Below are 27,371 nucleotides of genomic sequence, written 5' to 3'. Positions count from 1 at the left end.
CATTCCACAAAATTAGAAGTGAAGGACTAAAATGGGAGGCAGGGTGAGGAAGGAGCACACACCATTAACACAAAAAGTAAAATTGTACAAACTTAAGCAGTTTATGATAGACTAGGATCAGATTCAACCAAAAGTTGGCTGAAGAAAATCACCATTCTGTGGGAGCTAGGGTTTGCACTGCTGCCTGAAGATCAGTGAAGAGTGATTCACTGCCTTGGAGCATTGCCCCTTCCCCCTCCAAATCCTGGTTTCTGCACCATGCCTCCTCCGGGGGGGGGGGGGGCTCTCATCCCACCACCCAGCCCACCTTGAGGGCCTCCAGGTCCCTGCAGGCGGTTATCTCAGTGGTCCCCTTCCCAGGTGGCTCGAGTCGTCTTTTCTTCCACATTCAGGTGGACCTCACCTCTGAACATGATGGGCCTGTTGCAAAGCACCTTCTGAACAGGCTCAGAATCATCAAGCACAACGAACCCCAAATTGGGTAATTTCCCACCATTGTTAATATGCAGCTCCACCACATTCCCATAATTTTGAAAAAATCTTTAAGCTCGACTCGACCTCATGAGGCAGGCTGCCAATAAAGAGCTAGTGGCTATCAGGGTGTCTCACGATTCTTCGGGGTTCAACATCACCTTGCTCACCAGCCTCACAGACTGCTCTAAGTTCCCCCTAGGGAGGAACATTTATTCGCTGTTCTCACACCCTCTGATCCCTCGGAGGCCTCTGCGGTGGAATCTGAGACTCAGGCTTAGACTCTGGACGAGGCTATGAAGCTGGTAGTTTAACAACATGAGGTGGTATCCCAGTAACTGGAACAGCTCCACTGGGAGGAAGGTTCTTACTGGTCACAGTTGACCAAGAAAAGTTTCTCAAGTCCTCTTGCCCTGTCTGGGCTATGTCTGCAGGCGCTGGAGAAGAACTCTTCTGAGCATCCTCAGGAGTCGTTTCTTCCAATACGCTCAGACATTTCCTCTTGGACTACAGACGCAGGTTCTTGCTCCGGTTCTGGTTCAGGATCAGGCTCTGGTTCAGCAACACGTTCTTCTAAATGTCCTTCTAAGTCATTGCTGACAGTTTGATCATAGAAAGTTCTAGAATCATCAGGTACCACCTCAGGGGTCTGCTGTCTTTCTTCAGGTTCCTCTGCTTCTTCTTCAGATTCTTCCTGAGGCTCAGTGACAAAGCCACCAAAGACCTCCTCTTGGTATCTGAAGATATCATTGTGAACATAAAACTTATTTTCAGCAGAGCCCTCAGGAGCAAGGACAAAAGTCTCGTGAATGGCCTCAAAGCCTGGTTGCTATTAGAGAGCAAGCCCATCACCTGGACCACCGCGCCGTCATTCAGAGTGGCATGAGCATCGACAGGACGGATCTGAGTGTGGCAATTCGTGAAGTTTTGTGACCTCACTTTCCTATGGATTTCTTTCTACCCATAGACCGCATCTGCTGGCTTTCCATTTGAATCCAATCCCCCATGGACATAAGAAGAGTTCTTTCCATAAAATTTGTGTAGCATGTCTGTGGCCTGGTTCAGCAGTGTGTAATACTGTCTCACAAATTCCCAGCTGACCAGCAGGGGACTAGGCTTCTCCATAACCATAGCTTTGGCCAATTCAACCTGCACGGCTGAGCGGGAGAGGAACAAGCTCTTCTCCACACATGGCAAAAAGCAAAAAACCCCTCACTCAACTGCATCAGCACCAGTTGCAAAATTTAAAGCTATATCAGCCAGAGAATTGAACCATGGACCTTAGAAAAGAAAGAGGTACGCTCCTGGCATCCAGTTGTGAAGATCAGAGGGGACCAGCCCCAGAGAAACCTGTATTACTGCTCATCAGGGCATTATGTCTATAAATCTAATAACTGTCTATTGGTCTGTGACAAGGGAAATGGGAACTCTGTCCACAAAATCAGAAAAGGGGTAACGTAGTCTGGTGAGGGGAACACTGAGGTTTTGTGGGACAAAAGGTCATGGGCAATTCAGCTAAGGTTTTGTATCCAGGTTTATAATAGTCTATTTGAAAGCCATATATGAATACATTTTCTCATGAAAACAGGGAACTTGTAACTTTTCAAATTGCAAAGTCACTTCTGATAATTTAACTAGCCACGCCTTAAGTCAGGGTCTATAGAAGTACAATGGTTAATTTTATGTGTCAACTTGAATGGGCCATGGGGGACCCAGACATTTGGAAAAACATTATTCTGAGTATTTTCATAAAGGAGTTTTTGGATCAGTTTAAAATTTAATTTGATAAGGCTGTATAAAGCAGATTGTTCTCCCTAATGTGGGTGGGCCTCATCCAATCAGTTGAAGGCCTGAATAGAACTGGAGGCTGACTCTCCCCCAAATAAGAGGAAATTCTTCCTGTTTGGCTGCCTTGAGCTGGGACATCAAATTTTTCCTGCCTTCAGGTTCAAACTGAAACATTGTCTTCATGGGTCTCAACCCTGCCAGGTTTTGGCCTGGGACCACAGCTTCAGCTCTGCATCACACCCAGTCCTGCCTCTCAAGCTGGCCAATGGCAGCCTCCATGATCATATGAGCCAATTTTTCATAATAAATCAATCTTTCTCTCTCTTCCTCTCTCTCTCTCTCAATATACATATATATATATATATATATATGTATTTCAAACTGTAAAATCAAAATAAAATTATATATAATACATAATTATATCATATAAATATAATCTATAATATATATTTATAATATATAACATATAATATAATTATATATTAATATAGCATAATATAGAATATAAATAGCATATAAAGTATAGTATAATTATATAATATAAATATAATATGATATATAACATATATAATAATATACAAAAATATATGAGATATATAAAATATATAGTCTGACACCCAGGCCTGTGTCCCCCCATTCCCCCATGCACTTCTGAGAAGTGAGACATCTCATTTTGGAAGAATAAGGGAGATGAGAAAAGGAGAAATCAGGTCCTTTAACACTGACTGATGAATTATTTAATCAGAAGCAAGAAACTGTGTAGAAAGTGAGACACCCAGGCAATTTCTTACTCCTCAGGCACACAAACAAGAGAATGGCAATGCTTTTCAGACCAAGACGAAGAATTGTGGCGTCTCATTGCGATTATTTTCCCAAATCAACGGGCGCTAGCTACTTAATACTTCAACAGAAAATTTTGCTCCAGGAACTCTTAACACTTTTAAAGTAAAACAAAGAAACAAGAATTTTTTTAAACATCTTTATTGGAGTATAATCGCTTTACAATGGTGTGTTAGTTTCTGCTGTATAACAAAGTGAGTCAGCTATACATATACATATATCCCCATATCTCCTCCCTCTTGCGTCTCCCTCCCACCCTCCCTATCCCACCCCTCTAGGTGATCACAAAGCACAGAGCTGATCTCCCTGTGCTATGCGGCTGCTTCCCACTAGCTATCTGTTTTACGTTTGCTAGTATATATAAGTCCATGCCACTCTCTCACTTTGTCCCAGCTTACCCTTCCCCCTCCCCGTGTCCTCAAGTCCATTCTCTATGTCTGCATCTTTATTCCTGTCCTGCCCCTAGGTTCTTCATAACCTTTTTTTTGCGGTATGCGGGCCTCTCACTGTTGTGGCCTCTCCCGTTGCGGAGCACAGGCTCTGGACGCGTAGGCTCAGCGGCCATGGCTCACGGGCCTAGCCACTCCACGGCATGTGGGATCTTCCCGGACCGGGGCACGAACCCGTGTCCCCTGCATCGGCAGGCGGACTCTCAACCACTGCGCCACCAGGGAAGCCCACCATTTTTTTTTTTTTAGATCCCATATATATGTGTTAGCATACGGTATTTGTTTTTCTCTTTCTGACTTACTTCACTCTGTATGACAGACTCTAGGTCCATCCACCTCACTACAAATAACTCAATTTCGTTTCTTTTTATGGCTGAGTAATATTCCATTGTATATACATGCCACATCAAGAAACAAGAATTTAGTGTTCCTCCATGCTCTACTTTGACTTGATGGAAAAGGTGGCAGGGAGTATGACAGCTTCTGTGTTTACAGTGGGAAGAAGTAGGAAGTAGTAGTATTATTGTGGTCTTCTTATTCAATGTTCACAGAGGACTGAAGATCACCTAAAAGATAAACACCCAGTTTCTTCCCAATGAGTTTACTGTTTCAAGGTCTAGAGCTGGGGGGCAAAGGAGAGGAATGAAGTAGAGACCACATACACATGCACACACAAACACACACACACTTGCTCCAGCTTTTCCCAAAGCAGAGGCATTGTTCCTGGGACTCCAGATACTTGTCTGAGGCTGCTGCTAAATTGGCAACAGTTTAGCCCCTAATCCCAGAGCCGGGCTCTGACGGAAGCCTCACTCCTCATCCAGGGAGTTGCTGCAATGCCAGGTATCAGTAAGAGGGAAGCGACCCATTAGAGGCATTCACATGCACTTGCCTGAGTCCCTGTTTCCAGTTCTTCGGTTATACCTAGGAGTAGAATTGCTGGGTTATATGGGAATTCTGTTGAACTTTTTTTGAGGAAGCCATCCTCAGAATATTTGGAGCCAATTGTGAACTGAATCTAACTAAACCTCAAACGAAGCCCAGACCCAGCTCAGCTACAGAGTAGATGACTGACACAGCTGCTTCACCTCTGGCCCAACAGAAGAAGGGGCATACCCCTTACCGGAGAGCATGATGATTTACTTCTGGTATTATTTTTGGTGTTTTTTTGTGTTGTTGTTGTTGTTGTTGTTATTTTGGTTTTTTTGGGGGGGTGGGCGGGCCGTGCCATGCAGCCTGTGGGATCTTAGTTCCCTGACCAGGGATCGAACCCATGCCCTCAGCAGTGAAAGCGTGGAGTCCTAATCACTGGACCGCCAGGGAATTCCCTCGGTGTTGTTTTTGCAGCTGTAATGAGATATGATTTACGTACCTTAAAATTCACCCACCCATTGTAAGTGTACAATTCAATAACCTTTATGCTGATAGAGTTGTGCAATCCTCATTACCAACCAGTTTTAGAATATTTTCCTCAATCCCCCAAAATTCCCACGAGCTCATCTGCAGTCCAAGCCACTCCCAGCCCCAGGCAACCACAAGTCTGCTTTCCGTCTATGCTTTCCTCTTCTAGGCATTTCATATATATGGAATCATAGGATAGGTAGATCATAGTTCAGGTAGTCTTTGGATCTGGTGTCCCAAGTGTGTATATTTTTCTACCAGTAGCTCAGATATGCATAAATATGTTACATATCTTTACTTTCTGTCCACCCAGCCCTGGCCCTGTAGGAGTGTAGGGAAATCCACTCTTGAGCCTCACTGAGGCCTTGAGTGGAGGCTCTCCTTCCCTGGGATCATGGAAAAATCCAGGAGGGTTTTTGGCATCCACTGGAGTTAGGGCCATTTATTCTTCAGCCCGTTAAGTTGATCAGCCCATTGATGCTGGTATCCTCACCATCTACCATAAAGCTTCTTCTAAGGAGAGGGCAGGTTGCTCTGTTATTTCCAGTGACAAACCAGCACTCCAGAATCTGCAGAAGCTGTGAGACCAAGTCCCCAAGGTCCAATAGATGTCTCATATAGCTGTGTCACTCCAAGAGCTGGCCATGTGTCCTGGTGCTGCAGGGGCTGAGGCTTGAGTCCTTGATGCTCAGGAGACCACCAACCTCCACCCCCCTCCCACTCCCCCAAATGCTGTGAAAGCCCCCCACCCCACCTGGGTTCTCTGCTCTCTCTCTCCAGGACACCTGGGGTAGATGATGATTGGGCTTTCTCAAGAGACAAGAAGAAAGGTTGGTCTTCCAAGAATCTTGCAAATACCCTTGTGATAGGAAACACAAAGGGATTAGCTGTATTCTCCAAACAAAGGGGGTGGGTAGGGAGGGGTATAGAAAGCATGAAACAAATGAGTATCTCACTAAATAGCCTACCACACTGCTTTGCATTCACCTACTGCAAAACCACATCAGTGAACAGCGGAAGGCATGTCATAATTTCAGTTTTCTTAGCTGCACTTAGATTCTATCTACTCATGGAAGTGTGAGAGAGGAAGGAGGCACCCCGCTGGACTATTCAGGCTAAGAAACAGAGTTGGTTCTTTTTTGGCGGGGGGGGGGGGGGTGGGGGGGGCGGCTGCATTGGGTCTTCGTTGCAGTGCACAGGCTTCTCCTCGTGGTGGCTTCTCTTGTTGCGGAGCACAGGCTAGCCTGTGGGCTTCAGTAGTTGTGACTCGCGGGATCTAGAGCACGGGCTCAGTAGTCGTGGCGCACTGGTTTATGGGATCTTCCTGGACCAGGGCTTGAACCTGTGTCCCCTGCATTGGCAGGCGGACTCTTAACCACTGTGCCACCAGGGAAGTCCCCAGAGTTGGTTCTAACACTAGCAGTAAGAATAGCAACTAACATTGTGCATCAGGCATTGTTCTCAGTGTTTTACATGTATTATCCCTTAATCATCACAGTGACCTTAGGCAGTAAGCTCAGTATATCCAAATCCTTTATTTAAAGCCTTTGGTGTGAGCTCTATTTCAGAACTCAGAATTTTTTGGATTTCAGGAAGGTAATAAGGTGCATGTAATTTACATAATATAACTCCCCAAGAGGGTCTGAAACAGATCTCATACAATCTAATTAAGGTGGCTTCAGTGAAACAAATAATCATATTAAGTGATGTAAATAAAGAATGTAAATAACTTTGCATTAGTTTGGGTCTGGTTCTGCCACCAAATGAACTGAGAAAGGCTTTGGATTCTCAGACCTTTGGAATTTTGGACCTGTATTAGAGGCCCCATTGTACAGATAAAGAGAATGAGGCCCATCAAGATTAGGTAACTTGTCCAAGGTCACACAGCTAAGAAGTGGTGGGAGTGCTCAACGTTTCAGGAGCAACCTGACCACTTTCTCTACCAGAAACTCACCCACCCTCAAACTTCTCACTCCACAGCTGGTGGCAGCCTTGTGTATGACGCCTCCCCCAACCTCTAACTATCCCACCCCATCCCATCCCCCTCCCTGCTCCGAGCTTCTCTAATACTCCTTTACTCTCTCCTTTAACATGGTTCAAAATACCGGAAGTGAGCCCGTAGAGTTGACTCGCCCCAGGCACCCCTAACAAGCCCAGGAGGGACCCTCCAGAATTGGGTCTGGGGCAGGTACTGACTTGCTAGCCCTCTTTGCCTTGAGCAGGGGGTTAGTCTCGGTGGTGTTAAGAGTCGGGCAGGAAGAGCTGGCCTGGAGCAGGCGGTCTAAATAGAGGAGTTGAATCCTTCAGGATACCAGGAGAGGGCGCGTCCCCCCTTTCCTATTTCGATTAGGATTTTTTTTTTCGTTTCCGTCTAACCAGCGAGCAGTTTGGGTGAGCAACAACGTGCTTGGTATCCCGCAGATTTGAGCAGCGTCAGCCTCTTCATTCGTAAATCAAGTTTCTTCCCACGTGTGACGCGTCCTTCTTAGTCTTCAGCACAAACCTGCTCCCAGACCCTCTCTCCCTCACCTCCTGGGACCCCGCCCTAATTTGTTTTATCTTACACGAGGGGCCTGTCACCCGAAGAACCAGCCGCACCGGCTTCGCCGAGACCGTGACCTCGCGATCAGACGCCTTGTGTGTCCTGTGTCTGCGTCCTTGCTTATCCCTCTTCGAGGTGCTTAGGATGCAAACTAGGGCGGCTCTTCCTCGTCTTGTTTCCTCACTTTTCAAGCTGTCTAGTCTGGAGGCAACCACCCTCTTCCGGTCCAGGAGATCAATACTTCTGTCTTCCAGGTACAGTCCAGGTCGATCTAGTAATCCCACCTGCCTGGAGCACCTGAAACCTCCGAGTGTCAACGGCTGGCCTGTTCCCCGGGAACAAGAGCCCCAGAAGCATCCGGCAGGCTTTGTGTTTTTAATTAAAGGTCTATTTCAAGGGCAAAATCGGGTGGAAAGCCGTGAGTGCGCAATTAACTCTATCTAAATGTAAGGCCTTTAACAGAGATTGAGGTCTCGTCCCAAGGATGCCTGGGACCGTCGCCCTCTTTCGGTGAGGCGCAGCGGCCCCCGTGGCTCTGGACTTCTACAGGCACCCCCTGCGGCGAAGACCGACACCTCACACTCCATTTAATTAACAGTGTGTTTTAATTAACGCCGTCCGTCACGGCAGTCACACTGGGTTAATGCGCAACCCGCATTAATCCGCGTCCAGGCCTGGACCCTGGGAGAGCTGCGGGGCTAGCAGGGAGGCTGTGGGCTGGCCCACGAGACAGGCAGGGCGGAGAGTTGGGGCGGGGCCTGCGGGAGGCGCGGCCTGCCGAGGGGCGGGGCGTTGGGTGGGGCCTGCAGCGGGCGGGGCCCGGGAAATTCCCGGGCGGAGGTGAGGAGGCTGGCGCAACTGTCAGCTGAGCAGCGCTGGGTGGGGTTGCGAGGTCGCGCGTCCGCCAGAGTCTCCCCAGCCCCCGCCGCCGCCGCCGCCGCCGCCGCCGCCGCCGCCGCCGCCGCCGCCGCCGCCGCCGCCGCCGCCGCCGCCGCCGCCGCCGCCGCCGCCGCCGCCGCCCCCGGCCGGTACCTTGGTCGGCGTCTGCATCCGGGTTCAGAGCCCTCTCCCAGCGGTAACGATGCCGAGGAGGCAGTGACCCCGAGGGAGGCCGGAGCCCGGGCGCCGGGTGAGCCGGGGCAGGGGGCGGGCAGGGGCTCCCTCTGCGCCCTGGAAGCGGTTCCTGTAGCCGCCTTCCCTGCGACCCGGAGCCAGTCAGGGTCGTGGGTGGCGAGGGTAGGGCGTCCCCTCGGGTGGGACGGCTGCTCTCGATGGGAGGGTTTCCGGGCCCTGGCGATCCTGACCTGGTGCGGAAGGGCAGCGGGGGCGTCCAGCCCAGAGCGCCCCTTCCCCCTTTTTTACCCTCCAGGCTGGCCGCAGGTGCCTTACCCTGTAGGTCATGAAGGTGGTCTGAGGCTGACATCCTTCCGCAGGTTGGGAATGATTGTACAGCCAGTTCCTCATTATAAGGGAAGGGGTTAAGGACACACCTTTGGAAGACGTGCAAACTACTCTAGCTTTACGAGATGGCCCAGGACACTAAAAAACCGGTGACCGCTCTCTAAGGTGGCGGTATTACTGAATAGCTGAAAGGAATCTTCATAAACCGTTGTGTCTAGGAGGGCATGTATGTATGTATGTGTTTGTGTGTGTTTATAGATACATAGAGAATATGAATATGTGATGAGGCCGAGAACCCCAAAGGGATTGTTTCTATCGTGTAAGCTGCAAGCAGTGAGCATCGCTAAGAGAAAATGTAACCCAGGTTCCGTCTAGCCTCCTTCCTCCACCAGGAAGACTGCTGTATGGAAATTATATGCCACAACACTGCTTAAGGATGCAACGGAAAACCGAAACTTAAAACATCAAAAGCCTGGGATCTGGTTAAGCAAACGCACTGTTAACAGAAGAACCCCTCACCCTTGCTCTTTGCCGGAAGGAGAGAAGAGCTGGGGGGCCCTGGCCACCCCGCCCAGGATATGCCCAGTTTGGAGTGGGCTGGGGAGGTCCAGTAGCAGAGGCCAGTCCAGGGACTGCCCCGTCATGCCCTGGGCAAGACAACTCGAAATGTAGCCTGTAGAGAGGACAGTAATTAGAGTCTTCCGGGTGACTGGCCAGTTCTTCTACTGGGCCAATTTTATTTCTTCTTTATGTATTGTGTACAACATTATAAAAGTAGTATTTTTTTTTTTTTGGTAACTGACCTCAAGTTGCATATTATGTTATGGGCTCCAACTAAACTCTCCGAAAAAACAAAAACAGACGTTATTCTTGAAAGGAATTGGTCACTGTTTTACCCTCCCATGAAATCCCCACCCTTAGGTAGGGGCACATGGGTATTCTATTTTTCAAGCCTCACTTTTTCTGAATTTTATAGACTTGGACTGTGTGATATGTTCTTTGGAATCTATGGAATAGTCAATCCAAAGGAAAAGGAAGAAATTAAACTCTGTGTTTTGAAAATGAAATCTGTTTCACTGAGAAAGAAAAAAATTATATTGAAAGTTCTCGTTTTCACTTTGACCTATTATGTGGGTTGAGTAATGGAATATGTATTATGAAATGACATCCAGATACCTTTGTAGTGATATTTTAAAAGTGGTACTAATTTTCAAAATAAGTTGAGTTCAAGAATCTGGAAATGAGTGCCACTGAACTGTAGAAAAACTCATAATACTAGTATGTCGGGTTTGTGTTTTATGTGTTTTACAAGCGTATGACTTTACCTCTTACACTATAGCTTCATTTCATTTCAACAGACATTTTCTGAGAGCCTGCTCTCAGTGTGCCAGTCTGTAGGAAGAATAAAATAGAGACCTTGACTTAGATTTGATGGGAAGATTGGCTGGCATGGTATGATCACAGTACTTTACATAAAAGGACCAAGGGGGTGGAACACACAAAGCGCTGTTGGGTGCTCAGAGGAAAGAACAGGTCATTTTACACAGGACATCTGTTCGAGCCGGCACTGAACTGTCCAGTGGAGGTTTGCCAGGGTAAAAGCAGATCCGGGCATCTCGGGGAAGGGTAGAAAAGCAAAAGAAGGCCAAGAACTATGAGCTCTTTAATGTGCCTCCGGCATGAGTGGCAGTGGTGACAGGAGATGATACTGCTGGGTAAGTGGGGGCCAGTCTCTGAAAGGCCATGTTTGTCTTGCTCGGGAGCTGGAGCTCTGTCTGTATGGGAGGGGTTTAAGCAGGGGGATGCCCTGGTATTAGGAAAGAAACCATGGAGGTAGTGGGGCTGCAGTGGAAGGAGATGAGTCCAGCCATGGAGGAAGCTATGCAAATTCATTCAGCAAGTATTTGTTGAACCCCCATATATGTCGGGTAATGTTCTAGGTGCTAGGGACACGGCAGTGGACAAAACAGACGAAAGTCCCGTACTCTGTGGGCCAGACAAGAAGGGCCTGACCTAAGCTGATGGGGATTGAGAGGAGGTGGGAGTGACAGGACTCAGTGACCCATTAGACTTGGGGGAAGAGCAAATAGGAAGAATCAAGCATAACTCTCAGGTTCCTGCCTTGGGTGATGAGGCTATCTATTTCCATTTTCTGTATGTTTGCAGTTACAAAAGTCAGAGTACCATTTCTGGCATAAAAGGTAAGTCTTCTTTTACCCTCTTAATAGGATATGTACTTTGAGTTCTTTTTCCAGGATGGTGATGAGTTCAGTTGATGCAATCTTGGAATGTTACTCAATCCCCTTGAAAACCCAAACCAGGATTTGCCAATAGCCAGCAATTGTCTCTGATCAGGAAATAGGTTTTCACTGTTTAAAACTAATTTATCAGGGGCTTCCCTGGTGGTGCAGTGGTTGAGGGTCCGCCTGCCGATGCAGGGGACACGGGTTCATGCCCCGATCCAGGAAGATCCCACATGCCGCGGAGCGGCTAGGCCCGTGAGCCATGGCCGCTGAGCCTGCGCGTCCGGAGCCTGTGCTCCACAATGGGAGAGGCCGCAACGGTGAGAGGCCCGCGTACCTCAAAAAAAAAAAAAAAAAAAAAAAAAAAAAAACTAATTTATCCATGTGGGGATTGAACCTGTGAATACTTAATCAGCAGGTTCGGAGAATCAGCCACACCAGGGTAAGGACCTGGGTTTATTCTGTATTATTCTTGATGGTCCAACGACCAGTGGAGAGAAGTCAGTGTAAGGCAGATTTCTGTTGGATACAAAACAGCTTTCTGGCAGTCAGAGCCATCCTGGAATAGAATGGGCAGTTGCCTCCTAAGGTCATGTGCTCATTTTTTCTGTCATTGAAGTCATTCGAGCCTGGTCTATATGACCATCTGCCATGGAAACCGGACAGGACATTCCTACGTTGAACAAGTTGGGCTGGGTCATTTTTACGGCCAACTCAGAAACAAGGTTTAAGCTCATGCCCACGAAGTCAAGTCACTGCTATAATTACTTGACCTCTGGAATTAAGAACAATAATTACAATCAGGAATTTGAAAGCAGATCCAGGAATAAAATCTAGGAGATCTTGCTTTTGATCTTCCACCTTCCAGGTGGTTCCTATTTTTCCTCATTGGTGAAATCTTGACAAATCCTGTGCTAAATTAATTCACCCTTCTGTAGTTAAAAATAAAACACCTTTGCTTAGAAATGATGCATTTCTATGGACATATATACACTACCAAACGTAAGGTAGATAGGTAGTGGGAAGCAGCCGCATAGCACAGGGAGATCAGCTAGGTGCTTTGTGACCGCCTGGAGGGGTGGGATAGGGAGGGTGGGAGGGAGACGCAAAAGGGAGGGGATATGGGAACATATGTATATGTATAACTGATTAAATTTGTTATAAAGCAAAAAAAAAAAGAAATGCATTTCTGATCATTGGTTGGATTTTTATGATAAATTCTGTTATTAGACAGAAACTTGGAGCAAATGGCTTAGTTCCTTAGTTCATAACCTTTGAGGATGTGTGCAAGGATTTATAATACATCTCTGAATTTTCTCAACTGAAAACATTTCAAGGTGATGCTAAACATTTAGAGAATTCAGCTTTCTCTAACTGGTATCCTACCAGTAGACATCTCATATACGCACTGTACCGTGATAGCTTGTAATGACGCCCCCCAAATATTCTAAAATCATAAAATGCACTTTGAGTCACCAAAAATCAATTAAATTGCTTTTAGTAAAATTTTGTTTATAAGTATTTATGTGCTTATGTTTGGCATTTATGTTAACTTCTTATATACTATGACATTTGAATTACCAAACAGTTTTCCTAACAGTGCTGCGTAGCAAAGAGCTCACTATAATTGGGACGGGCGTAGGTATTAGTGAGAGAGGGCAGCATGACCATGAGGGTGCTGGGGTGTACGTGCTGGACAGTGCAGGTTGGACTGTGTTCTTGCTAGAAGCTTAATACTTCTCATAGGGCTTTTGAGCTGAAAGCAGCTATAGTGGTCATCATTTGCTAGGCAAGTCACTAAAGCATCACAGAGGTCAGATGAGTTCTCAAGGTCACGTGTCTGGTTAGTGGCACCCGGTTTATTTTTCTGCTGTGTCTCCCTCAGCATAACCCTGTCTTCCTTTTTTTTTTTTTTTCTCTCCTTATAAAATCTGGGCAACCAGAAAAAGTTGATAAGTAGAATCGGTTTTAACTGTTAACGGTTGTGCCTCAAGTCTTGGTGGAGATATAACAGAAAGTCAAGGAGGAAAAATATCGGAAGGAACAGTCTCTCTTTTCTCCCCTCCCCCTCCCCTTCTCTCCCCTCCCCCTGCCCTTCTCTCCCCTCCCCCTGCCCTTCTCTCCCCTCCCCTTCTCTCCCCTCCCCCTGCCCTTCTCTCCCCTCCCCCTGCCCTTCTCTCCCCTCCCCCTCCCCTTCTCTCCCCTCCCCCTTCCCCTACTCTTCCCTCCCTCTGCTTTAGATACTCTAAAAACAAATCTGTTAAATGGCTCCAAAGTATAGTCTAATCCTTGAATACCTGAGGAAATTTAATATTGACAAGTGAATGACACACGTTACAAGGATTTTATCTTTGTCAATTACTTAGAATTTTAGTATTCTTTGCAAAATAGACAGGAGCACTGTTATTTAGTAAAAACCCATTTTTATGAAATTTTAGTGCCAACATAGTACTATGCAAAAATGAGTTTTATGGAAAGTCAGAAACTGGCTTTATCCGAATTATTTTATGCAAAATAATCCAAATTATTTTATTGGGGAAAACAAAAGCAGTCTATTCTGGTCACCTAATGCTAAGAGATAGCACACTTTAGCAGTGTACCTCTTTCTAAACGAATCAGGATATGTAAAACACAGATGCTTTCAAAAGGCTCAAAATGCTTTATCCGTGTTTTTCACTTCATAGAATTGCCATCCTCATTAAAGAATTCCATGAGGATGCCTTTCCTGTGCCAGCTGCTCTAGAGGAATCACACAGGCCACAGTGCTGGGGGCTGGCTATCCCCTCAGTTAGCAGCACTGTCTCTGATTTCCTACAGGTCCTTTATTTTATTTATTTTTTTAACATGGAGTATAATTGCTTTACAGTGTTGTGTTAGTTTCTGCTGTATAACAAAGTGAGTCAGCTATACATAAACATATATCCCCATGTCTCCTCCCTCTTGCGTCTCCCTCCCACCCTCCCTATCCCACCCTTCTAGGTGGTCACAAAGCACCGAGCTGATCTCCCTGTGCTATGCGGCTGCGTCCCACTAGCTATCTTACATTTGCTAGTATTTATAAGTCCATGCCGGGCTCTCACTTCGTCCCAGCTCACCTTACAGGTCCTTTAGACCAAAAGCAGGTCACCAGGCTCTCAGTTCCAGGAAACCTCCAGAGAGCCTAGGGATTGCCTCCTGCCAGAGTGGGAAGGAAGCACCGCTCTGCACCCCAGGGGTTTGGTGCATTAATATACGGGCACTAATACATGGTGGTTTCCCCAGCTTCTGCCCTAACATGCACAGGGACTTAACAACAAAAACCATAACTGAAGCTTCCCTTGCAGCCTCGTAGAGAGAGAGTCATTTGTACCCTGCCCTCCTGTTGGCAGTGGCAGGTTCTATCGGCTCACGTGGGAACTTCTTACAGGGACGAGGTTCTTTGGACGCAGTGAAAATTTGTTAGTAACTTGTTTGTAAGCAATTCATTGACTGCTATTGCTAAGAAGTAAGAAGAAAAAATCCTTCCGGCAGCCTTGGTTATTTCTTTAAGATGTCTGGCAGTGTGCGATGGATGGGCGAAGTGGAATCTGAACTCTGGGTGAGGTGAATGGGCCCGCCTTCCATGTTTATCTATAGAGCGCACCCAGAGGTTATACAGCGATGGGTCAGAGAGCACTTCTCTCTCCTCAGCTTCCAGTGACTGATGCAGTAACTCTGCAATTCCTCATGAAAAGGTATATCATCATCTTTGTGAAATGTGACAAGGAAAGTGTTTGCCCACAGCATTTGATTTCTGTGTTTGCCCAGGTGGTAGGCCATACAGAAGCACAGTTGGGATACACCCATCTATCTTATTTATGGCCACACTGACCCCTCGACAAATAAAGTGGTATGCTTAAACTAGTCTCAGAATATGCAACAACTAAGCAAGATTTTCTTCGTCTTTTAGAACGCTTTGCAGAAGTATCGACTATGGAAGCCTAAGGATTCAGTGCCACCTTCACTGTATGACAGGGCTGGGTTTCGGAATCACCCTTAATGCTCGGTTGTGCCCTTCATTGAGTGACCTTGGATGAGCTATAAAACCTCTGTGAACTCAGCTCCGTCACCAGGAAAACAGCTGTCTAGTTGAGTTTTAGTGAGGATTAGAAACGGACAGTCTGGTGCGGTGGTCAAGAGCGTAGTAAGCGTCCGAAATATGTTAGCTCTCCCTTTCCTCTCAGCCAAATATGCAAGAAATAAAATATGGAGATTTTGTAACAATTAATTATTGAGATATAATTCACATACCATACAATTCACCCAAAATAGGAAGATTTGAGCTTAAAGATTTTTCTGGGGAAAAATCCATTTAATAATACTTTGCCCACATCTACCAATGTATATATATGGAAAGCCTCTGGAACTCCCCACGTTAGGATTCCTGATCATGATGATATCACGTCCGTCTCTCCCTCCTCTATCCCCCATCTCCTCACTGTACCCCTTTATACACCCTTATACACATACATACACATACAAACTGAAGCTAGGATGTACCTTTTTTGTTTAAAAAGGAAGAATCAAGATTGTTCAAAATATAATGGGAGAGAAAGCACCTTGTAGAATACTTATTAGCACTTGCACATGGGCTTGTGGGACTCGTGAGGACGCCATGCACAGGGGAACAGTTAGATTCTCGGTCTGTGACTTTTCCATAGGAACTGCTGCCATGTCCCACCAACCAGTTAGCTGCCTGACTGAAAAGGGGGACAGCCCCAACGAAACCACAGGAAATGGACCCCCCAATCTGGCTCACCCGAACCTGGACACGTTCACCCCACATGAGCTGCTGCAGCAGATGAGAGAGCTTCTAATTGAGAACCATCAGCTGAAAGGTGAGCAACACCTGGCCCCATGTTTCTTCACTCACCCTGGGCCTTCAGGAATGCCATCCTTTGGTAATAGCTTGCAGGTGAATCCCTTTCTCTGCGCCTGGTTCCCTGGGGGAAGAAAGAGCACAGAATTAGCTTTGAGTAAGGCTAAAGCTGTTTCCACTGTTTGCTTTTGGATACAGGTAGAAATAAAAAGTATGCATCTCCGGGAAATGGCATAATGACATTTAGCCCATTTAAAAGGAAAGAGAAAAAAAGGCTGCTATTATTACAGAGCTAGTCCTAAATATTACCTTAAAAGAACGCATTCTAGGGCTTCCCTGGTGGCGCAGTGGTTGAGAGTCCGCCTGCTGATGCAGGGGACACGGGTTCGTGCCCCGGTCTGGGAAGATCCCACATGCCGCGGAGCGGCTGGGCCCGTGAGCCATGGCTGCTGAGCCTGCGCGTCCGGAGCCTGTGCTCTGCAACGGGAGAGGCCACAACAGTGAGAGGCCCGCGTACCGCAAAAAAAAAAAAAAAAAAAAAAAAAAAAAAAAAAGAACGCATTCTAATATCTCCAGCCATGGTTTTTGGGGAGAACCAGTGTTCGAATCCAGGAGTGATGGGCCTCAGTCTATGTAGTTATTAATAGACATTTTGTTATAATAAATCAATAACATCAATTTTATTTTCTTGAGACCCTTGAGGACTAGAGATGACATTAGACCCTGCTAGTCCTGTCTGGAAGCAGAAACCACTCACTCATCTCGCTCCGCAGTCTTTCCGGCTGACCCTGGGGCCCAGGCGGGTTCCATTCATGACCCCAAGTCCAGTCCCCTGGTGTGACACTCCCCCTCTGCACCCCATGCAGAAGCCATGAAGCTGAACAATCAAGCTATGAAAGGGCGATTTGAGGAGCTTTCAGCCTGGACAGAAAAGCAGAAGGAAGAACGCCTTTTTTTTGAGACCCAGAGCAAAGAAGCCAAAGAGCGCCTAACGGCACTGAGTCTTGAAAATGAACAACTGAAGCAAGAACTCAGAAAACTAAAAGGGAAAACTGAAAGGTCATTCGAGGTGAGCAGACTGATCAATTGTGATTTTATTCTGTTCATATTTGTAGTGTAATCTTACTTGACCAGACTTCTAGATCAAAACCTTTCACAGTTCAGGCTAGATGAGTGCTTTGCATTATCTTGAAAGAAGCGTGCTTGATGAGAAGATTGGTTACAACTTTTAAGAGTCATGTATAATCTCTGGTGAAGGAAAGAAATGGGTAAAGCTTTGACCATATTGATTATAGTCAGAAGAGTGTTACGGTTATAAGTCAGTATTTTGTATTCATTATAGATGGTACGGAAGGACCTCTGCCTAGAACCATCCAAGTGTTAGCTGTTAGTTTATGTCTTTGATATAGAATTACACTTTAAAAATCTGTCACTCAGAATTTTCACTTATTGACCTTGTCCTTTCTCTCCGTCTAAAATAGATTCCTCGCTTTATGTTTTACATTTACTTCTGAAAACTGGTTTGACAAATGTCATGTGAAATGAGGCTGTACGGTTGCCACATTTCCACTGACCCAAAGAACCCAAGCAGTGTGCTCACACCTGAGAACGAGTATCAAAGATGTGAGTGAAAAAGCAAATCAGAGCACATTTGAAGCCTCTGCCCATCTTCTAAGGCTCACTGGGTATTATTTGTTTAGATGGACATCTGCAGTTCATTTTCTTCCAAACCTAGAACTTAACAGCTTTAGGGAGGATGGAGCACTGGGTTAATTCTTGGATATCAGTGATTTCTTTTTTCAGTTCATTTACAATATTGTGTTAGTTCAGGTATGCAGCAAAGTGATTCAGTTATATAAATTTTTTTCAGTTTATTTTCCATTATAGGTTATTACAAGATACATAGTATAGTTCCATGTGCTAACAGTAAATCCTTGTTGCTTATGTATTTTATGTACAGTAGTTTGTATCTGTTCCCTTATTTTGTTTCTTTTCCATTATGGTTTATTACAGAAGCAGTTTGTATCTGTCAATTCCATACTCCTCATTTATCCCTCCCCTCCTCAGTGATTTTTCTTGAGACTTTACCTTGAACTTTGCTGATGTCTAATTTCTTAAATAGGTAAAGAATACAAACAAAGAAATAAAATAAGGAAAAGAGAAATATGGAATAATCTAAAGAATGAAAAGTTGTTTAGAAAAATATCATAGTTTATATCAATGATCTTACTCATCAACCCCTGCTCATGGGACAATGAAAACATTCAGCTTTAATAAATTTGTATTTGTATTGGAAATGTTTCATTGTTGATAAGATTTATCATGTCTGACGCTTCAGTTTGTCTTACAGTTCAAAGAGCATTAAGTCACTTCTTTGGGCGAAACCTCTCATTGTCTAAATATTTTTGAGGTAGAATACTCTGAAGAAATGATCACTGGGATATATGGGTAATTTTCTACTTGCTGGAAGAAAATATCTCACTTTGTTTTCCTCGGCTTTTGGGATGTGGGCTGACAGTTGGCTTCAGCCTGCGGGGGCCCAGCACTTTGAAGCCAAAAAGGAAGCTTCCAGAAGCAGTTTGTCTGCCTGAGATGGTCTGCCTGTAGGTTTTCCAAAAACGTCCCAGTATGGGAAGAAGTTGAGATCAGAAGCTGGAGCTCTGGACAGCTTCTTTCAGTGCAGACGATCAGCTGAAGCAAACTACAAGCAGGACTCAGAAATGAGTCCTTGGGACAAAGTGACATTTAGGACTCTTAAAAACCCTTGGTCATCAGCTGTATCCCCCCAAACTGTACCTCCCAGGCCCACCCCTTCCCCCCCTGCCTCTTCTGTAATGTTTGTCTCCTGGACTACTTGTGTTGTTGTTGTTGTTTTTTGGGTTAAAAAAAATTTTTTTTAATTTATTTATTTAATTTATTTATTTTTGGCTGCACTGGGTCTTCATTGCTGCATGCGGGCTTTCTCTAGTTGCGGCGAGCGGGGGCAGTGCAATGGGCTTCTCACTGCAGTGGCTTCTCTTATTGCAGAGCACGGGCTCTAGGCACGCGGGCTCAGTAGTTGTGGCTCGCGGGCTCTAGGCACGCGGGCTCAGTAGTTGTGGCTCGCGGGCTCTAGAGCGCAGGCTCAGTAGTTGTGGCTCACAGGCTCTAGAGCGCAGGCTCAGTAGTTGTGGCACACGGGCTCAGTAGTTGTGACGCATGGGCTTAGTTGCTCCGCGGCATGTGGGATCTTCCCGGACTAGGGCTCGAACCCGTGTCCCCTGCATTGGCAGGCGGATCCTTAACCACCGCGCCACCAGGGAAGCCCAGTTGTTTTTAATTTAGGCCCTCATCTTCCTGATTTACTAAAGCTCTCAAGGCCTCAGATTTTCCTCACTCACGCTGGCCCATCTTTGCTGCTGCTTCTGCAGGATGCACCCCTCCTCCCCACTCACCCACCCCCACAAGCCATCGGGGCCTCTCCTGTGGTCTGTGTCACACAAGGGAAGGGAGCAGGGAATTTCCTTTGGAAATCTGCCTCTGATCTTTAGAGTGAGGCCGAGGCATTACTGGTTCTGTCCAGTTTCCCTGAATTATACATCATAATGATCTCTAAAGAGTACTTTTTAACTTTTAACTACAGATGGCCAGGCAAAGGTCATTAGATAGACTATTGATTGTTTTTGGATTATAAAATGGCATATCAGCCTGGGAACATTTCCAGGACAATACAAGCACAGAAAAAGAGAAATTGTTGTGTTACGAAGGCTTATCAATGCTAAGTGCTCAAAACTGATGAAAGACGTAACAAATAATGGAGTTGGGCTTGATATCCAGAGAATAAGCCCTGGAAGTTTAGTCCGGGAAGACGATGGACAGAGCCTTAACAAGTGAAATGAAGAGAAATTTAAAGTGTCACCTCACAAGGTGTTTTATAGCCAAATAAGCGGATTCATAATTTCCCCAGGATAGTTAAGAGATCCGCACAGTTGCAAAAAAGAAAATTAACCTGACATCTGAGATTCTAGAGTCATGGCCTTATATCCCTGGTCCTCAGACCCTTGTTTAAAACTTTTATTTCCTTCCTTAAAAGTCCATTCTACACAGTGTCCTCAGGGAGGGCAAGAGGGTGGATGTGAGAATCCCTCACAGAGCAGTCTTGCCCTTCCCTGCCTGCTTCCTAGTACCAGGCTAGGCAGCACATTTTCTTTTATGTTTTCATGCCTTTAAATATACATTTCTTTGGTCTGAGTCATTACCAGGAGAGACTGCACAGGCTTCGAACCTTTCCTTACAGACCTAACCCTTCAGTTTTACAATGAGTTGCTTTTTTCTAACGCCTGTGGGAGTTTCCTAGCAAGAGAATGGTCCAAATGAACGCAGAGCATGATTCCACTGGTGTGAGGGGCACTTCCATGCTGCCAGTTACTACCAAGCCCTAATACTTCATGGACTAGCTGGTTTATGGTCCGTGCACAAGCCTTTCTGCCTTTGGGCCTGTTTACCATTCCTTAGGAGATCTGTCGTGTGTGTGTGTGTGTGTGTGTGTGTGTGTGTGTGTGTGTGTGTGTGTGTGTGTGTGTGTGTGTGTGTGTGTGTGTGTGTGTGTGTGTGTGTGTGTGTGTGTGTGTGTGTGTGTGTGTGTGTGTGTGTGTGTGTGTGTGTGTGTGTGTGAATTTTCTGTGTGTTGCAATCCTCTGATAATCTCAAGTGTATGTGTTTCTGGTGGCGCCATGTCCATAAGAGCAGTGAGGGAAGAAATCAGAGAGGCTAAGAAGGTCACGGCTGGAAGAGACCACAGAGACCACGTGGTACCACGTCTTTCTTTCTGAGCCGAGAAAACTGAAGCCAAGACATTGAGTGAATCTGCTCAAGGTGACACATGCTCTGATTAGCAGAGTGTGGACTAGAATCTGCTCTCCCTTCTCCCAAGTAAAAACACCACATGTCAACAGGCTCTCTCTCTTATGACTTTGTCATATGTAGTAACTGCAACAGGTTGAACACAGCAGGTACTCAGGGAAATAGTAATGTTTATTATTAATGTTTATAGAGGCAGAAATTTAATTTTTCCACCCTTGGTACCAGCCTCTGAATTTTCAGTTTTCTTATTTCTCACCAGACTTATTTTTAGCAACCTTAAAACATGAGCATAGAGTACTGTAGCAACCAGACTACATAACTGGGAGAATTGTGGACCTTTCGTTGTGTTTTGTCATTACTATAACATTATGCCCTTGGTGCTTTGGCTTCTGAGTAGACATCACAAGAATGGGAAGTGTAGGGGTGGGTATGCATTTGTAGGGGGGAAAAAAAAGGCAGGAGGTTGAGTTGTGGCAGTTCTTTGTGGAATTTTGGACTAGAATTTACAAGTCTACCATTGCCAAAGTCTGGTTGGTTATTTTCATGGCATCAGATTATTTCAGCATGCTGAGGAAGCCTTTCTTGTCATGAGGTTATTTTAACTTCCAATTATTTGCATATGATAAAATAATGTAAGCTTTTCCATTTTAATTGGCATGTCAAAATAAATTGCTAAGGATAAGCGAGAATATCCTACTGTAAAGCATAGCTGTCTTGCCAGTGGGTATGGAGGCGCTCGAGTTTGATGGCCAGGTCCCTAGCGTGATTCATTAATTCACTTTGCTCCTCATCCCCAAGGTCCTCAAGGCAGAAGCAGAACAGGAAGTGGAACAGCTGAAGACCCAGGTGGCACGCCTTCAAGCTGAAAAGGTCGATCTGCTGGGCATCGTGTCTGAATTACAACTCAAGCTGAACTCAGGTGGCCCCTCCGAAGACTCCTTTGTTGAAATCAGGATGGCTGTAAGTGGGTTGGTTTTGTTTTTGTTTTAAGCAAGTTACAAAACCTCACCTGGACAGCTGCTACAAATACCACCATTTCCTTTCAACACGAGGAAGCCAGATAGTGGGGAAACTTCAGCGTAGTCAACGTAAATGTATAACATAATAATGCTTGTGGCTATCATAGCTGAAATGGAAAATGCTGATTACCTTTTATGACCAAAGAGGTAGTCCTTTTTCTTCCAGTATGTCCTGACAAGAGATAGTCCTTTTGCTTCCAGTATGTCCTGACAAATTTATGTGACTGACCTAAAAAGAAAAAAAAGGCATAAACTTTTTCAGCCCAGGTCTCAAAGCTGTGTTCAGCATTTCACTTAGGTAAGCGGAGTTGTGATCAGATGCGGTAAAATCAAAAGGCTTTAAAACACTTACGAATAACAGAACCCTCTTTTCAAACAAAGTCTTATGAGGAACGTTGGTATATTAAAACTAAGAAGTGGAGAAAAGAAAGAGCAGAGCGGCTCTGGTTGTACCCTCAGGGAATACCCTGGCTTGTCCCTCCCCTCTAACGGCAGCTGCTAGGGAACCCCTGAGAACAGGGTTTGAAGGCAGGGTGGTCTAACTGGCATTTATGTGCAACCCCAAATGACGCGAGCTGGGCGAGGCAGCATGTGCCGGCCCATCCCTGGTGGGAAGCATGTGTCGGGGTAGCTGGCGTGCAGGCAGTCCTGCTAAAGAGCACAGAAGGTAAGTGAAGCCAAGAGGGACCTCTCCTTCTCTGCTACTAGAAAAAAACTGCATACAGGGTGAGGGAGACAAGCACAGGAGGAGAAAATCCTCCCTCATACACACAGTCATTCCAGCTTTGTCAGAGTACACGTCTGATACAGCCAGAGAGGTTACCTGTGTCTCTGAAAGAGAAAACTCGACTTTGTAGGTAAGTGGGAGTGGGGCGGGGTGAGGGACACCTTACGAAAAGCTTCATAACTAATGGATGTGTCTGAAATGGTCGAGTGCGACTTCCTTTACCTTCTCATTTATTTGCTGTGCACAAGGTGAACAGAGTTGCAAAATGGCTCTTAATAGCCCCACCACCCACACCCCTCATAAATTTTAGATGAACAGGGGCTGAAGTCAAGCGAAGTAAAATACTAATCAGGAAGTACACTAATGTCAGAGTACTCTTTCTGCAAGTGAACAAAGATTATGAAAACACAGCATTGATCAAAGAGCGTTAACCTTCTGCAGATAACTGATAAAATTCAGGAAGCCCAAGGAGCGTATCAGAAGTTGCCAAATGAGGCTTCTTTCTTTGGGATGAATGGTTAGCATAATATTCTCCCTCACTGATGAGTGACAGTTATTTCTAGTGTCAACATGTTTTTCTTGCCTTGCTTCTGTGAACAGAAAAACACTGCCCAAGATTTAGGAACAGTGTGCACACGCAGAATTGCCTAGAACCATCTCTGTATTTTTGGAAGATCTTTCTGCTAGCACACTGGAATAGAAATGTCTTTCAAGGGACTTCCCTGGTGGTCCAGTGGTTAAGAATCTGCCTTCCGATGCCAGGGACGCAGGTTTGTTTCCTGGTCAGGGACTTAAGATCCCACATGCTGCAGGGCAATGAAGCCCACGTGCCACAACTAGAGAGAAGCCCGTACGCTGCAACAAAAGATCCCGCATGCTGCAACTAAGACCTGACGCAGCCAAATAAATAAATAAATATTAAAAAAAAAAAAAAGAAACGTCTTTCAAATCATTTACGTGGTCTTAGTCTTCCTGTTCCCTAAGTGGCCCGAGATGCATACAGATTTCTAATAGGAGCTAACCTATGCTTTGTGAGCCTTGCCCACAGAAAACAGCCTTCTTTTCAACGTGGCTTCAGCAAGTTCTAACATTTTGCATGTTAAAGGACTGTGTGGGAAAGGTATGTGGAACTGTCACTAGCTCTGTGTGACCTTAACCTGGTCGGGGAGAAGGGAACTGCCAAGGAGAAAGAGAAGAAGATAAGCTTTCCTGTGCGGGCAGTCAGGTTGGCTGCTGAACGAGAGGAGCCTGACCTTCTCCACCTTCTCGTCTTCGCCTGGATGTTTATAGTCCTGACGGGGAGTGCAGGTTGAGGGAAGGGTAAATTTCCATTACATTTGAGTGACCAAATTTAAACATCTCACATTTCCACGTTTGATAGGTTCCTTGGGTTGTGTGTCATCCAAATTCCTGCTCTTTTGCCTTTTTCTCTTTTGATAAGGAGTTCGTCTTGCAGACCTACTGTGTTAAATCCCTTTCATTTCTGCTTTTACAGGAGGGAGAAGCAGATGTGGCAACGAAAGAAATCAAGCCAAGTCCTGGGCCCACAAGAACTGATTCCATTGACACGTATGTGAAGACAGACTGGGGCTTTCGGACAGACACGCTGGGCAGTCTTGTCACTTTCAGCTCTCCCCTGGGAGGCCAAACATGGTGGGCTGAAAAAGCCACTTATTAATTTATACCGGGACCTTTCAAGAATGTTCCATTTGAATTGCTATTTACTGTTGCAGCCCAAACTGGTGGAGAAGAAAACCTGTTTGGTGCCTTTGTTGGCGAACTGACCCCTCACCACTCTGTGTAGAGGTGTTTCATCTCCATCAGATGGGCAGTGAAAACAAGCTTCTTCTCAATTAAGAGGCCCATGTTTCCTGATTTGTTTACCAGTGCAGTCTGATCTGGACCAGGCTGCCCAGCTGATAAGGGGGATGTTTCCATTTTGTCTTCCCTGTTCATTCCCGAGTACAAGCCAAGGTGACTAATTCAGGATAATCTTCCACAGCAGTGACTGTTGTGGCTCTGAGTGACGGTGGCTGTTTTTTGAAAGTACCCAGATATCTTGCCTGGGGGATTGCAAGTAGACTTGTGACAAGTAGATATTAGGAAGCTGACACCTTAAGAGGTGGGGGACCTTGAGGAGGAGATGGCAGGGGAACTGGGCACCTGAGTCTCTTGCAAGCAGCTCTGACCCGGAATGCTCTCTGTCAGCTCATCCTCTGTAAGCAGGTTCCTACTGCATGACTCTGCTTAAGAAGAGTTATCTGAAAATCTCCCTAAGGATCTCGTCCCTCATAGGCTTTTAGTATCTTTTTTTTTTTTTTTTTGCGGTACGTGGGCCTCTCACTGTTGTGGCCTCTCCTGTTGCGGAGCACAGGCTCCGGACGCACAGGCTCAGTGGCCATGGCTCACAGGCCCAGCCGCACTGCGGCATGTGGGATCTTCCCGGACCGGGGCACGAACCCGTGTCCCCTGCATCGGCAGGCAGACTCTCAACCACTGCGCCACCAGGGAAGCCCTAGTATCTTTTTTATATAACTTGATGAATGTCCTTATAAAACATAAAAATGGGTTATTTTTTTTTCAGTTATGCTCCCAAGCCTTTGTATAAGGGAGAAAATCAGGATTAGATAATATTTTTTCATCAAACAGGGCAGTTGGCAGAAATGAAAGTTATTCCCTTTTTTAGTTAGAAATTCCTCAGCTTCCCCCTTTCCTCTATTGCTTTTTTTTTTTTTTTTTTTTTGTCTGCGTTGGGTCTTTGCTGCTGCGCGCAGGCTTTCTCTAGTTGCAGCGAGCGGGAGCTACTCTTTGTTGCGGTGCGTGGGCTTCTCTCTAGTTGTGGCGTGTGGGTTTTCTCTTCTCTAGTTGTGGTGCGCAGGCTCTGGGGCGTGTGAGCTCTGTAGTTGTGGCGCAGGTTCCAGAGCGCTTGGGCTCTGTAGTTTGCGGCAGGTGGGCTCTGGTTGAGGCGCGCCAGCTCAGCAGTTGTGGTGCACAGGCTTAGCTGCCCCGTGCCATGTGGGATCTTAGTTCTCCGACCAGGGATCGAACCCGCATCCCCTGCATTGTAAGGCTGATTCTTTACCACTGGACCACCAGGGAAGTCCCCACACAGCTATTTTTTAATAACAGCTTCCTTACCCTGTTTGAAAGTATTTTAAGGAGTCAGAGATGGATTTCTAGGTTCAGAGTTTGAGCTTTGGCGATGGGAACTGGGATTGAATCCCGGCTTTTTGTTAGATGTGTGACCTTGAGTAGGTTACTGAAAGAGCAGCTGCCATTGGCATCAGCATAGTTGTCCAGAATGTTTAGTTGCTGCAGTGCTTGTTGTGGTTTTCTTCATCATTGAACTGCCTCTTGATTTAATCTGAGTTGGAAATCAAGAAAAATATTTGACGTGCCAACAGTGCCTACATTTCTCTGCTCTAATTGTTTGAAACCAGAAACAAAAATGGTCTTCTTCTGACGAGAGAATGTGGTAGTTTCGGTCGAGTTGGAGAAAGGTGGGTGGTCTGCGTGTCGCCATGGGCGGCACACATGCTTGTGCCCTTTGTATGACTGTGGTCTTCCTGGAGATTAGTCCTCTAGGAAAGCCGGACGCCAAAAACCAGGGCTACCTCTGCTCCACTGTTTCTGTGAGTCCTGTGGTCTGGTGCCGTGGACATGGTGACCATTTGGAGGAAGTGAGCACGTGCAGTGTAAATCGAGCCTACCCATCAGTCCCCACTCCTTCCCTGGAAACCATGGAGGAGTGAGGCACTGGTGGTCACTGGGCCAACTGTGCTTGGTCTGTAAATGAGAATTAACTAGAGAATATTCCGGAAAGCAGTTCCTTTAAACTGGTTCCAGTAATATTCGTAGACTCTGACATTTTTGTTTTCTCGTGAAAACCTTTTAACCTTTATGCTGTCCTGATGTAGGAGCAAATCTGCAGAAGGTGCCAGGAATTATTTGGAATTTGAGGAATTAACTGTGAGCCAGCTCCTGCTTTGTCTAAGGGAAGGAAACCAGAAGGTGGAGAGACTTGAACTTGCCCTCAAGGAAGCCAAAGAAAGGTATGAAATAGGCAACGCGAAATATGCATACATTGCGCTTTTTTTTTTTTTTAAGATGTTGGGGATAGGAGTTTATTAATGAATTAATTTAGTTTTGCTGTGTTGGGTCTTCGTTTCTGTGCGAGGGCTTTCTCTAGTTGTGGCAAGCGGGGGCCACTCTTCATCGCGGTGCCCGGGCCTCTCACTATTGCAGCCTCTCTTGTCGTGGAGCACAGGCTCCAGACGCGCAGGCTCAGTAGTTGTGGCTCACGAGCCTACTTGCTCCGCGGCTTGTGGGATCCTCCCAAACCAGGGCTCAAACCCGTGTCCCCTGCATTAGCAGGCAGATTCTCAACCACTGCGCCACCAGGGAAGCCCCATACATTGCTTTTTTAACAGCTTTATTGAGATATAATTAAGATACCTTACAATTCATCCATTTGAAGTGTACATTTCAATTTTTTTTTTAGAATATTCACAGAGTTATGTAGCCTTTACCACATTATAATTTTAGAACAGTTTTCCTTCCAAATAAGCAACCCAATACCTGTTAGCACTCACTCCCCATTCCTCCTAGTAATTCTACTTTCTGTCTCCATAGACTTACCTTTTCTGGACACTTCATACAAATGGAATCATACAACATGTAGTCTTTTGTGACTGGCTTATTTTATTTAGCATAATGTTTTCAAAGTCTATCCATGAGGTAGCATGTGTCAGTTCTTTTCTCCTTTTTGTTGCCAAATAATATTCCATGATGTAACTAGACAACGTTTTATC

At 45.8% G+C, this 27,371-nt stretch overlaps 1 protein-coding gene and 1 pseudogene across 4 annotated transcripts in view; one reads left to right on the top strand and one right to left on the bottom strand.

The window, feature by feature from the left end:
- Positions 1 to 206: 206 nt before the first annotated feature.
- On the bottom strand, positions 207 to 1,697 carry LOC308613810 (ras GTPase-activating protein-binding protein 1-like; annotated as a pseudogene). Its single transcript has one exon. The product of its transcript is annotated as a ras GTPase-activating protein-binding protein 1-like (transcript).
- Positions 1,698 to 8,469: 6,772 nt separating this feature from the next.
- The window catches only part of OPTN (optineurin), a 43,559-nt gene continuing 24,657 nt past the window's right edge, over positions 8,470 to 27,371 (top strand). The window contains exons 1-6 of one of the 3 annotated variants that reach the window (XM_081227732.1): positions 8,470 to 8,620; positions 15,815 to 15,991; positions 16,839 to 17,041; positions 21,613 to 21,774; positions 24,056 to 24,129; positions 26,478 to 26,612. In XM_081227732.1, coding sequence (XP_081083858.1) covers positions 15,826 to 15,991; positions 16,839 to 17,041; positions 21,613 to 21,774; positions 24,056 to 24,129; positions 26,478 to 26,612 — 740 coding nt within the window. In that variant the 5' untranslated portion in view covers positions 8,470 to 8,620; positions 15,815 to 15,825. Of the gene's footprint in view, positions 8,621 to 13,848; positions 13,953 to 15,814; positions 15,992 to 16,838; positions 17,042 to 21,612; positions 21,775 to 24,055; positions 24,130 to 26,477; positions 26,613 to 27,371 lie in introns of those variants that run through there. The other 2 variants (XM_081227731.1, XM_081227730.1) reach the window with 2 other exon arrangements.

This window comes from Mesoplodon bidens (genome assembly GCF_964165515.1).
Source record: "Mesoplodon bidens genome assembly, chromosome: 3".
NCBI lineage: Eukaryota > Metazoa > Chordata > Mammalia > Artiodactyla > Ziphiidae > Mesoplodon > Mesoplodon bidens.
Note: the sequence above shows the minus strand (reverse complement) of the source record. Positions and strands in the feature narration are given on the sequence as shown.